Source organism: Erinaceus europaeus, chromosome 3, assembly GCF_950295315.1.
Source record: "Erinaceus europaeus chromosome 3, mEriEur2.1, whole genome shotgun sequence".
NCBI lineage: Eukaryota > Metazoa > Chordata > Mammalia > Eulipotyphla > Erinaceidae > Erinaceus > Erinaceus europaeus.
Window position 1 is genome coordinate 18,083,822 of NC_080164.1, and position 12,868 is coordinate 18,096,689.

At 45.6% G+C, this 12,868-nt stretch overlaps 1 protein-coding gene across 7 annotated transcripts in view; it reads right to left on the reverse strand.

Moving 5' to 3' along the window:
• The window catches only part of RBKS (ribokinase), a 102,265-nt gene that overhangs the window by 37,854 nt on the left and 51,543 nt on the right, over positions 1-12,868 (reverse strand). For 6 of the 7 annotated variants that reach the window (XM_060186787.1, XM_060186786.1, XM_060186788.1 and 3 more), the window contains one exon: positions 9,629-9,817. In XM_060186787.1, the coding sequence (XP_060042770.1) occupies positions 9,629-9,817 (189 nt within the window). Of the gene's footprint in view, positions 1-232; positions 687-9,628; positions 9,818-12,868 lie in introns of those variants that run through there. The other variant, XM_060186785.1, reaches the window with a different exon arrangement.

Below are 12,868 nucleotides of genomic sequence, written 5' to 3' on the forward strand. Positions count from 1 at the left end.
GGTGCCTCCCTCCCCCCACCCTATAACACTATAACACATGCTTTTCCTTACAGGTAGCTAGAGCAAATTTAACATAAAAGACACCTGGCTGTTACAGCTGGACTTTCTCCCACTGGAGAGGATGTAGTTCTGTCGGATCAATTCTCAGTTATTACACAGCTGAACTAAAAGCCCCTGTATGAGTATCTGCACAAATAGATGCATGCCTGCAGGACAGACTCTTAGACGAAAATTTATGAAGTCAAAGGGCAAGTGTATTTTCAAAACTGGCGTGTTCAAATGGCTCTCTGAAAAGGTTGCAGGAATTTACACTCCCACCAGTGACACTAGAGTGCGTGCCTTCTGTCCTGTGCTCAGCACCCAGGGCTGCCTTCCACCTCACACCACGTGCTTCCACTTGCTTGAACTTTGACCTTGCTTTGAACTTTGTTTCTTACTGACCTGATGGGCAATAAAGGGGGGGGTGTCTCACAGCTGTTTTGCTTTGCATATTCCTGATTTCTTGTGAATTTGACCATTATCTTATTTTCTTAGCTTTTGGGTTTCTTCCTCAGTAAACTGACTGAGCTGCCACTTATCCTCATTCCTGAGCAGCGTCAGGGTTTCCTGTTGTAGAGACTTTCCACGGTGACATGCGCTGGTCCTCTACTGTTGCACGAGTATACAGAGAAAACAAGTCTGGAAGGCTGTACATAGAAAGGCCCACACTGGGCACATCCGAGTGAGCATGGGTGTTTGGCTTTCTTCTTCACACCTTCTAAAGTGCTTTCTCTATACTCCTCTTGAGCACTAAATATGTGTTGATTCGATGAGTAGAAAGAAAATAAACGGGGGCAGTGGGGGGAAGATAGCATAATGGTTATACAAACAGACTTTCATGCTTGAGGGTACAAAATCTCTGATTCAGTCCCCTGCACCACCATAAGCCAGAGCTGAGCAGTGCTCTGGTAGAAAGAAAGAAAGAAAGAAAGAAAGAAAGAAAGAAAGAAAGAAAGAAAGGAAGAAAGGGAGGGAAAGGAAGCCAGCAGAGTGTTAACAATACTGAAGGCTCCCAAGGCAGTTTTTTGTGTGTGTTTGTGTGTAGCATCAGGACCTCAGTCATTGAAGAAGAAATAAAAAACATAAAGAATGAGATAATATTCAAGTTTACAAGAAATCAGGACTATATACATCAGAATAATAGTGCAATCCCCCTTTTCACTCCTTTCATTTCAGGTAGAGAGAGGGCAAGACACCATAGCATCTCTCCACCGTCCACGGAACCTCTCTTGATGCTGTGGTATGTTCATATGTGGTGCCAGGGCATAACCCAGGGCCTTGAGTAGGTAGGATACACTCCCTATTGGGTAATCTATCTTTCAATCCAGGTTTTCAGGGATATATATAATTTATTTAGTTTATTATTGGACAGAAACAGGGAAATTGAGAGGGGAGATAAGGAGAGAGACAGAGACATCCGTAGCTCTACTTCACCACTTGCGAAGCTTTCTCCTTGTAGGTGGGGACTAGGAGCCGCACCACTGGCTTGCCTCAGGGCTTTTCCCTTTCTTTCTTTCTTTCTTTCTTTCTTTCTTTCTTTCTTTCTTTCTTTCTTTCTTTCTTTCTTTTTTGCCCCAGGGTTATTGCTGGGGCTCAGTGCTTGCACTACGAGTCCACTGCTCCTGGAGGCCATGTCTTTCCTTTTTGCTGCCCTTGTTGTTTATCATTATTGTGGTTATTATTGTTGTCATTGCTGCTGCTGTTGTTGTTGGATAGGACAGAGAGAAATGGAGAGAGGAGGGGAAGACAGTGAGGGGGAGAGAAAGACAGACATCTGCAGACCTGCTTCACCGCCTGTGAAGCAACCCCTCTTGCAGGTGGGAAGCTGGGGGCTAGAACCGGGATCCTTGTGCTGGTCCCTGCGCTTTGTGCCATGTGTGCTTAACCCACTGTGCTACCGCCTAACCCCCTCAGGACTTTTCTAAGAGAATTTCCCAGGGTGCTCTATGAAGTGTCAGTATCTATAGATGGTAAGATCACAATAGGAAAGAAACAATAGTTACTTCTAGCATAAGTTGAAATGGCAGTAAAGGCTAGATTTATTCTTTTGTTCTTTCTCCAGCACCCAAGTGCTTCTTATTCTTTACCCATCATATTTTGCTTTCCCAACCCTTTCTCATTTCCTGGCAATCAACAGTGAAGGACGTCAAACATTTTGACTATAATGGAAGTTTCTGGAATATGCAAAGGCTCTATTGATTCAAGGCCAAAATGGGTTCTGATCTAAAAAAATAGTTTCAGCCCCTCTGAAACTATTAATTATTAATTTTTACAAGGGGTGGAGAAAGAGAGACAGAGATAGAGACAGACAGATAGACAGACAGACAGACCTGAGCACTGTAACCACTGGCATACTCTGGTATACTCTGTATACTCTGTGAGGTCTCAGGCATGCACAGCCAGTGTTGTGACAGGGAACTGTCTCCCCAGTCCCACTGTATGAATCATAACAAAGGCAAAAGGACGAAGGTGTTGATGAGAAGAAGGGAGGAAGAAAGACAGGGAAGAGTGGAAGGAGCTTCACAGAGGCCAGTGAGAGTGGTGAGCGTTCTGTTCTCAACACCAGGCCGGGCGATGACTAAGTAGGAACAGCAAGCACCTCAGCCTGGCTGAGTTCAGAAACACCTGTTAGAACAATACACTCCCTGACTCTAACAACGCTGGCTATCTTTGGATTTCCATGGGCTGCAGTGGGGTGTGGGGTAGGAAGAGAGCATACGGTGGGACTAGGGTGGGGGCAGTCACACCAGCATGGGAATAATGACCCTTAGGAGCTGGGTTTCCAAAGATTACACTGTCCTCTGGCTGAACCCTTGGCTGCAGGGGATAATGGATGCCTGCCCTTGAGGGCAGCAATCGGACACTGATTTGAAGGGAGTACACCAAGGAGAGGGTCCCGCGCACGGTCCTCAGCAGTCACCCCGTCCTCATGAGTGCCTCCATGCAAACTTTGAGGGAGACAGTCTCCATTTCTAGTGGTGCAGCTTCAAGGTCTGAGGAGATTCACCAGCCCCCAGTGTCCCTGGGGGCTGCTTATGCCGCCGGGCCGATGCTGCAACTGTGAACTTGACACAGCTTGAACAGAAGAGATTAAAGAGAGGAGCAAAGGACAAGGTAACATGACCACCCCCCCCCCCACACACACACCCAAGCCCTGAGCTTTTGACTATTCTCAACTGAGTCACAGACCCAGAATGTGATGACTTGGCAGAAGTCAGTAATTCCAGTGGGGGTAGATACTATAATGTTAAGCAAAGAGACTCATCCCTGAAGCTCCAAAGTCCCAGGTTCAATTCCCTGGTGCCACCATTAAGCCAGAGCTGAGTAGTGCTGTGGTAATAATGATGATGATAATGATAATGATAATAATAATAATAATAAATAAATTGAGTGATTCCAGAGAAGACAGGATGAAGTGAGAGCTACTGGGTAGAAGACTCTAGAACTTAACCATCCATCCACACGCAGAAAAGCAAATGACAGCCCCAGAGCCCACAGAGCTGGCAGGCCAGGGGACACTGGTGCCGTAGTCCAGCACACCAGCACAACGCTGGCATCTCCGACCTCAGGGTAATTCTGCAGTGCCCCAGCGACAGGCAGGCAGGGACTCTGACCTTGAGGCTGGCAGCACTGGGTGAGGACACGTGCGCCTGGCCGTTGGGGGCTGGGATTCAGACAGCATACAGAGCTGGGGAAAGAGACACATCTGTCACGTCTTCCAAACTGAGCTGGGGACATCTGCAGCTACTGCCACCACCTCGCTCTAGTACAACGGGAAAGATGGATTCAAAAATAGAAGTGTGATCTCCAACCATTAGTATGGAGGCAAGGCCGAATATAGCAGTCTGTGGGGTAATGACGTAGGAGAGGCTCCTGCCAGGACCTGCAGGCCACCTCAGGGGCCGAAGGTGCCCTGCCATCCAGTCTGCCTCTAATGTATTCACCTCATCTTCCCCTTCTCCACTGAGAGAGACTGACACATAAAGACGGTATCTGTTTAATCTACACCGTGGAACATCTTGGGCAACCCGAGGGACTTGAGAGGAGAAAAGTGAAGTTCCAAGCAAGTAATAGCCTCCTGACAAAAAGGTGATAGGGTCCAATTGTTCTGAAGAAAAGGCCACCCGGAGCTCCTGGCCTCACCTCAGGAATTATCTCCTCTTTGATCAGCTCAGGAAGAGGCTGCACAGCCTGTGCAGATGGGCAGGGGTGTAATCATACAGTGCTGGAGGAGAGGGCAAGATGGCATGAAAACCAGTGGGGGTGGGGTGGGGGTTCTACGCCCAGAAATTAGCTACTCTTGTTTCCTTGCCACTGGGGGGATGCGGAAGGTCACTAGAGTAGTTGACGGAGGGGCCTTTTTCACAAGCAAGGAAGGCAGGGAGGGTACCTCTTTGTTAGTGTCGCCGGATCTTGGTTTTCTAAGTTGAGATATAATTTAGATATAAAACAAGGTGGGTGTGTGCTTTGCTAGGCGCAAGGGCCAGGTCTGAGCCCTGGCAGCACAGGGCTGAGCCAGAGGGGGCGTGGCCACAAGACAAGGCCTGGCCATGGAGGCAAGGAGTGGTGTTTATCTGATCCAAAATGTGGCGGGGGGGGGGGGGTAGGGGGGGTAGGCGGGGGTAGGTGGGGCTAAGTGCACATGGCACAAAGCGCAAGGACCTGCTTAAGGATCCCGGTTAGAGCTCCTGGCTCCCTATCTGCAGGTGTCTATCTTTCTCTTCCCCTCTGTCTTCCCCTCCTCTCTCCATCTCTCTCTGTCCTATCCAACAACAATGACAGCAATAATAGCAATAATAAAGAAAAAAAGAAAAAATAGTCTCCAGGAGCAGTGGACTAGTAGTGCAGGCACCAAGTCCCAGCAATAACCCTGGAGGCAAAACAAAAAAAATGCATATAAAAAAAAGAAAAAATGAAAGAGAAAGCAGTCTGGGAGCAGTGAAATCAAGCCTTCAGGAGGCCCTGGCTCTGGAAAACTAAATGGGAGGTGGTCCTGCTGGGGAGATAGCATAGTGTTCATGTGAAAGACTCCTGCCTGAGGCTCTGAGGTCCCAGGCTCAATCCCTAACACTATCATAAGCCAGAGCTGAGCAGGGTTCTGGTCTTTCTCTCTGAATCTCTCATAAAAAATAAAGGTAATAAAATATGGGGAAAAAGAGGTAATTCAGATACCATAAAACTCACCCTCTGAAAGTGTGTAACCTGGCAGTTTTTAGTGCATCCACAGGTTGTGCAACCGTCCTGCCTCCACAACTGCAGGCCATTTCCACCTCCCCAGAGAGGAACCCTGTGCTACCAACACTCGCTCCCTCTTCCCCCTCCCCAGCCACAGCCTGCTGACAATCTGCTTTCCTGCTTCATCCAGCGACCTGTTCAGGGTAGGTCAAATCAGTGGAGGTTTAATACACGTGGTCTTTCGTGCCTGGTTTCTTAGCATACTGTTTTTCAGATTCAGCCATTTATCATACTTTATTCCTTCCCCCCCCATTTGCTAGGACCTTCTACATGCGTGATTCTACCCAGCTGACAACCCCCTGCACAACTTTATAGAGACAGAGAGAAGAGAGAGAGGAGAAAGGGGGGAGGGAGAGAGAGGGAGAGAGAGAGAGAGAGACCACAGAACTGCTGCATAGAGACACAGAGAGAGAGAGAGCGAGAGGAGAGAGGGGAGGGAGGAAGGGAGGGATAGAGAGAGAGAGAGAGACCATAGAACTGCTGCTTAGAGACAGAGAGAAGAGAGAGAGGAGGAGGGAGGGAGGGAAGGAGGAGAGAGAGAGAGGGAGAGAGAGAGAGAGAGAGACCACAGAACTGCTGCAGAGGATGCCCCCATGTGGGCTGAGGCCCTCATGCATGGTGAAGTGCGCACTCTATGAGGTAAGCTATCCCTCAGCCCAGTACTTCAACCCTTTAAGAATGACTTATTGCTTAACAATTTGGTTCAAAATGTCGAAACAGTGTCATTTAGTGCACCCGCCCCAAGGTAAAGCCCCCTCAGTCCCCTGCAACCACCAGTCTGGGCCCTGTCTTTGTGGGTTTCTCCAGTCTGGATAGGCCACAAAACAGAATCCCAAAGTATGTGACTGCTTGTGTCTGGTTTCTTTCAGCAGAATATTTTGGATGTTCACCCATGCCATAAACTATTATCTTTACTTTTTTTTCTTTCCAATTAAATAAGTTAAATTACTGTTGCTCTCCCTAAATATTTTTCTACCATGACTCCTTTTTATGGCTTAATACTATTCTGTTTTATGTCTGTATCAGAGCTTGTTTGCACAGTCTTCTTTTGATGAGCATCTGGGCCGTTTCCAATACTGGGCTCTTATGAATACTGCTGCTGTGGACACATGTTTTCAGTTTTCTTGGGTACATACCTAAAAGTAGAATTGCTGGGTCATACTGTTAACTCTAAATTTAACTTTCCAAGCACTTCCTCTCAGACTCTTTTCCAAAGATGGCTACATTATTGTACATTCTTACAGTGATTATGAGGGTTCCAATCCCACATTCTCTTCAACACTTGCTATGATCTGTGTTTGATTTTAGCCATCCTTGTGGGTGTAAAGTGCCATCTCATTGTTTGTTATTTAAAAAATCAAAGCCACCCATGTGCAGATTGAAAAAGAAAAGATTTTAAGTCTAGCTGTAATATTCCTGTCCACGCCCATTTCCATGAGGCAAATGCTTTACATTCTTCTAGTGATTTCTTCTGGTATTTATTTTCTATTTCTGGAAATAGGCTTATATTGTTATTTTCAAGAGTCAGATTTATATAGTGTCTCTTGACTTCCAACTATAGATGAACATTTATCCCTCTTATCTCCCCGTGTGTCCACAAACACACACTCACTTTTATTTATTTATTTATTTATTTTTGCCTCCAGGGTTATTGCTGGGGCTCAATGTCTGCACTACAAATCCACTGTTCTTGGAGGCCAATTTTTTTCCACTTTATTGCCCTTGTTGTTGTTATTGTTGCCAGGTAGGACAGGGAGAAATGGAGAGAGGAGGCAAAGACAGAGAGGGGGAGAGAAAGACAGACACCTCCAGACCTGCTTCACTGCTTATGAGGCAATCCTCCTGCAGATGGGGAGCTGGGAGCTTGTACTGGGATCTTCACGCAGGTCCTTGCACTTCACGTCCTGTGCGCTTAACCCACAGTGCTATGGCCCGGCCTCCCTCACTTCCATCTTCACAGTCCAGTTATAACCTCCGTTTTTGGCTAAATCAGTAGTCTGTATTTATGTTGTTATGACTGTATTCAGAGCCACGTGGTATACAGAGTACACTTACTCAATCACGCTTCTCCCTAAAGATGCCAGATGACCTAGAGAGAAGCATTTGTCTTGCTATTTTTTAATTTCCTCAACTTTCTACATACTAGTTACTAATTCATTCTTAAATTCTGCAAGATAACTAGAAATCTCTGGGCATATTCAAGCACATTGGATATGCCACCACCTCTCCTTCTGCCCATTATTTCTGGGAATCATCCCTTTTCACTTCACCGGAGCTCTCCACTCTCCTTTTGGTCTGCCCTAAAACTTTGCTTTCTGACCCAATGCTCCCAGTGAGCAGCCAGCATGTCCCCCTATCCTCAAGTACTAAGTATTCTGCTTCTCTGAACCCTGACCATTTCGTTTTCCCTGAAACTAAGCATTAGTTGCAAGTGCTAAAAAACACAAAGCAAGGCAGAAAGTAGTATTGACAAAGTGTGGGGACCTCAGTGTTACCACCTGATCTATGGACTCCCATCCTCCAACATGAAATGACTCTGAGGATACGGGCACAGGCTCCGAAGGCTGATTTCCTCGTCTCTCGCTCCGTGCCCTGGCAGTGCAATTCCACAGACCTGTGTCCCGTGCTGCTGTGCCCGATGAGCAGTCCCTTCCGCAGCCTCTTTTAAGAGCTCTTTTACTTTATTTCATACCAGGGGAGGGGACATGGTGGACAGTGTAGGCAAGGAGCTGCCACGGACTGCCAGCTGGGGGCCTGCCTAGGTTCAAAGGCCACATCCAGGCTGATGGATGGGGGGCTAGAGACTGAGCTAGTCCTTACGATGTTCCATATCCTCTTTTGGGCCTTCTAACCTTCCAGCTCTGAGCACCATGCAAACTTTTCCTTCTTACCCCCTTGGAGCAGGTTTCCTGACTGACATACTCATGGGGGAGACTCAGGCGCTGCAAGGGAGTCATGGGGGGGGGGGGGGTCTGACATTCTCACCAGGACCCTTCATTTCACTTGTAGCAAGAGAAGAATACAGTGCACCCCCAGCCCCATCTGCTGTTTCACTTTCCATGGCTTCAGTTACCTACCCATGGGCAATCACGGTATGAAAAGTATTACCTGCCTTAACGTAAGTAATATGCTAAGTGAGGTAAGTCAGAAAGAGAAAGACGAGTATGGGAGGATCCTACTCATTAACAGATGTTAAGGAGGAAGAACAGACAGGGAAACTCAAAGTAGAATTTGATTTTGGAGTATTTCACCGAAGTTAAAAAACCCTGGGTGGAGGGTGGGGGTAGATTTTCAGCCTCACTATAGGGGGGTATAGGTATAGACATAGACCTTTTTGATGGTGGGAATGGTGTTAATATACACTCCTATTAACTTATAATCTTATTAAAAAAAGAAAAAGTATTACCTGCAGTGCAATTCTTCATGTGAGAAAGACAATATTCATGTGATATTATACTGATGTTATGATAGTTGTACTGGATTAGTCAATACTTTTGCTAATCTCTTTCTGAGCCTAATTGATAAATTAAGCTGTATCATATGTATAGGCAATAAGATAATTTATATGGCTTAAGGGGTCTTAGAATGCATATCCCCTCACCCCCCACCCCCAAGGATGCAAACTCTCTGCTTTAGGACCTAGAACAGCTTTGGTCTAACGGAGGCTTGATTTTAGAATAAAGAATCCTTCAAAACTTGGGTACTATCCTTTTTGACAAAGCAGGAAAAAAAAAAACTCTAATGGTTTTCAGAATGATTAACTATAGAGAGAATCACAACACAAATTAGAATTTATCGAGAACCTGATAAAGCCCATTTTGAAAGACAAGCAGGAAGCAATCTCATGTCATAAAACTATTCCTTGCACTTGTCTATAGTTCAAAATACATTCATCCATTATTCAGGACATATTCATATCCAAGACACCATCAGATTTTCTCACAATAACATTTTTAAAGATCCCCACAGAATAACATTTTAAGCACAAAAGCCAATATATACTTTATAATTAATTATATACTAGTTACTTGTATGTGAAGACCCAATATTTTTGTTCTTCCTCAAGAGATTTCTTGTTTCTGTGTTTGCTTACCTTTCTGGCTAGTTCTTCTGAGTTTTAATAAACTAGTGCTTTGGATTTCCTCAGCTCTAGTGAAACTTGGAGATTTTGTTTTTGTGTGCCAGGGATTAAACCCAGAGCCTCATGCACATGAGGTGGGCTCTCTGCTCTGAGCCAGCTCCGGCCCCCTGATTATCCTTCCTTCTACCAGACCTCTTCCCAGACCAAAATGCCAGGTGCAACATCTTAGTGACTAAGAGATGGGTTTCAAGGGCTAGAAGTTTAAATACCTACCGTAGTGTCCACAGCCTTGACTGTCTCGGTGGGAATGTGCTTGGGGGTGGGTTCTGTCTGTGACAACATCACGCATCCTCCGGCACCTAAGGTGACAATGACGACCTGGCAGCCCCTTCCCATGAGCATCAATGCAGCCTTTCCAGCATCAGCAGGGCTGCCCACTGTGAGGCCTGTTAGGATCTCTGCCTGCACGAGGAAGAGGAGAGAAAGTAGCCCAGGTCAGACACATTCTTCTAGGAAATGGTTCTCTTCCTTTGCATAACAACCAAAACACAATAGGATAACTTTAAAAAATTTAAGAGAGCAGGAGAAACACCAAAGAGCCACCCCACCATCCATGGAGTTCTGCTGGTGCTGTCCATGATGTCTCCGGTGGTGCCTGAGGTAGGACCCAGGGCCTAGAGCATGGTAAGGTATGTGCTTTTCTTGCTGAGTCATCTCCCAGGCCCTAAAACATTCTTTTAAATGGCACCTGTTACAATCAACAATATTTATACTTTTCCCATATTTAGGAGCTACTCTCTTCCCTGATCCAGTTTTCTAGCCCTTTTTCAACCATGACATCATCTCCCCAGACAATAACTTGAGTCCACCTGCATATCAGATGTCAGGCTCAGGAAAAAACCAGTATAGTCATGGTCCCTACAAAATATAACTAAAATAGACCTAGTAGCTATCTCCAAAATGGAGACTGTAAATCTTCATCTGCCATATTCCAGCCTTTAGGTTCATGATTAGTCAACAATTTGTTTGGCTTTATATGGTAACTCTTTTTTTCAGCCATCAGGTTCCAGATGCTAGCATGATGCCAAAAGGCCTTCCCTGGGCAGATGACTTCACCAATGTGTCCTGGAGCCCCACTGCCCCAGAGCCCTGCCCCACTAGGGAAAGAGAGGGACAGGCTGGGAGTATGGATCGACTTGCCAATACCCATGCTCAGTGGAGAAGCAATTACAGAAGCCAGACCTTCCACCTTCTACACTCCATAATGACCCTGGGTCTATATTCCCAGAAGGAAAAAGAATAGGGAAGCTAGCAGGGGAAAGGATGGGATAAGGAATTCTGGTGGTGGGAATTGTGTGCATCTGTAGCCCTCTTATCATATGGTTTTGTCAGTATTTCTTTTTTTATAAATAAAAAAAAAGGCACCTGTTACCCATAAGAAGCAAACTTTTGGGACTGGAGTACAGCACACTCAGGGCTGATGGCTTTGTGATTTAGTTCCACTGGGGGCTGTGGACTTATTCACATTTATTTACTTAGTTTGGTTGGATGGGTATCTTTCCATGGTCTCCTTTACATCTACATCTTAGTGGTTTGTGTGCGCAGCAGAGGGAGGCTCCAAAAGTGCATATTCACACCGTTAATCATGATTATGAGCCAACCATAAGAGTGGGAGGTTTTTAAAGTCTTTCTTTTTCCCACAGGGTTTGTGAGATCAGTTTCCTCAAAGTCCAGAGACCATTCATGTTCTCTCATTCATTCAGTGAGCATTCACTAGGTGCCAGGTATAGGGTGGCAGAGGGTACTTTCCAGAGAGAGTTGTACTGATATTTATCACATGTGCTTGTTATTTTCACACTGTGACAATGACAGTCTTCTACTGAGAGAGGATGGAGGGCCAGAATAGGCCGTGTCTAAGTGTGCTGACCAAGAGCAAGCATCACCTAGCAGACAAGTGCGAGTGAGTTTCCCAGGTCAAGGCAGCATGGAGGAGAGACCACACTGTGCCTGGTCTCCACTCCTGATGCAGAGAAGCCACAAGGGACAATAAATTCTTGTTATCGCAAGTCACTAAGTGTGAGGGTGATTTATTATGCAGTGGTAAATAACCACACACAGAAATAGGCACAGGGGATTACAATCGTGACTGAGATGGATGTCCCTGCCCGCCAAGGACTTGGCATTAAAAGGAGAAAACAGAAGTATTGAACAAGTCGTCTGGGCTGAGATAATGCTTAAAGAGTAAGTAGAGATGCTCCGTAAGTACTCGGCAGGGTAATAAGCCGGTGTGACAGTTGGCAGGCATTGTGACATGGTTTCTATCCTCCACAATCCCTTTTTCCTAACACAACATTGGACTGCGGTGATTGCTCAGAAACATTGCATAACCTATTGTGTTAGAAAAAAAAATTAAGTTTTCTTGTGCCAGTCTTCTTTTTCATTTCCTCTATGCTCTGAGAGATTATTTTTAACACAAAGCCTAGAAACCTTCCCTCAGTCTTTTGCTGATGCATCACATTCTTTTTTTTTCAACTATTTCTTTTTAAATTTTTTTATTATCTTTATTTTTTTATTGGATAAAGACAGCCAGAAATCAAGAGTGAAGGGGGGACAGAGAGGAAGAGGGACAGAGAGACACCCGCAGCCCTGCTTCACCACTCATGAAGCTTTCCCCCTGCAGGTGGGGACTGGGGACTCGAACCTGGGTCCTTGCACACTGTAACACGTACGCTCAACCAGGTGTGCCACCACCCGGCCCCCGATCACATTTTTTTTTAATGTTGCCTTGCATGCTCTGTGTTATGGTTTTAGGGGTGGAGAGCTCTGGTCTAATGTGTTTTGGTCAATAAAAGGCAGAAACAGTGAAATCTCTTTCCTGCAATGTTGGTGAATAAGTTGTACAAGGTGAATGCACCAACTGATGCTTGAAGGAGAAATATGCATGATGAGCCTTAGGTGAATGCAGAGGATGGCAAAGTCTTTGCCACAGCGTCTAGAGACCCTGTGTCTGTCCACCGGTGCAACCCCAGGGTCTTCACAACAGATTACAACAAAGATTCCAGAGGCTGTTACATATTCATTAGAGTGACCAGGTAAAATGTAGGATGCCCAGTTAAATATGGATTTCAGAGAAACAACAAATCATTGTAAGCCTGTTTAGCATTTTATCTATCATTTACCCAAAATGCAAATGCAACTGTATGCCCTGTACTTATTTAGTTGCTAAATCAGGCAGATGAGCCCATGGACTATTTACATAAAACAAGACAATTTAAGAGTGAGGATAGGGGTTGGGGTCAGAACTACAAGTAGCTGAAATCTATTAAGTATTAGATTGTGGGGATGCCTGAAAGAACCGCTGATTTTCTAGAACTTACTGATTTTGTTTCCCCCACATCCCAGTCAACTAAAAAGACCCATTTGCCCACTGCCCAAGAATTCACATGCACTGCAGCTCACGGCCCGAGTCCTGTTTCCTTGCTTTGCTCACTCACGTGCAAGTCTTTTGGTTTC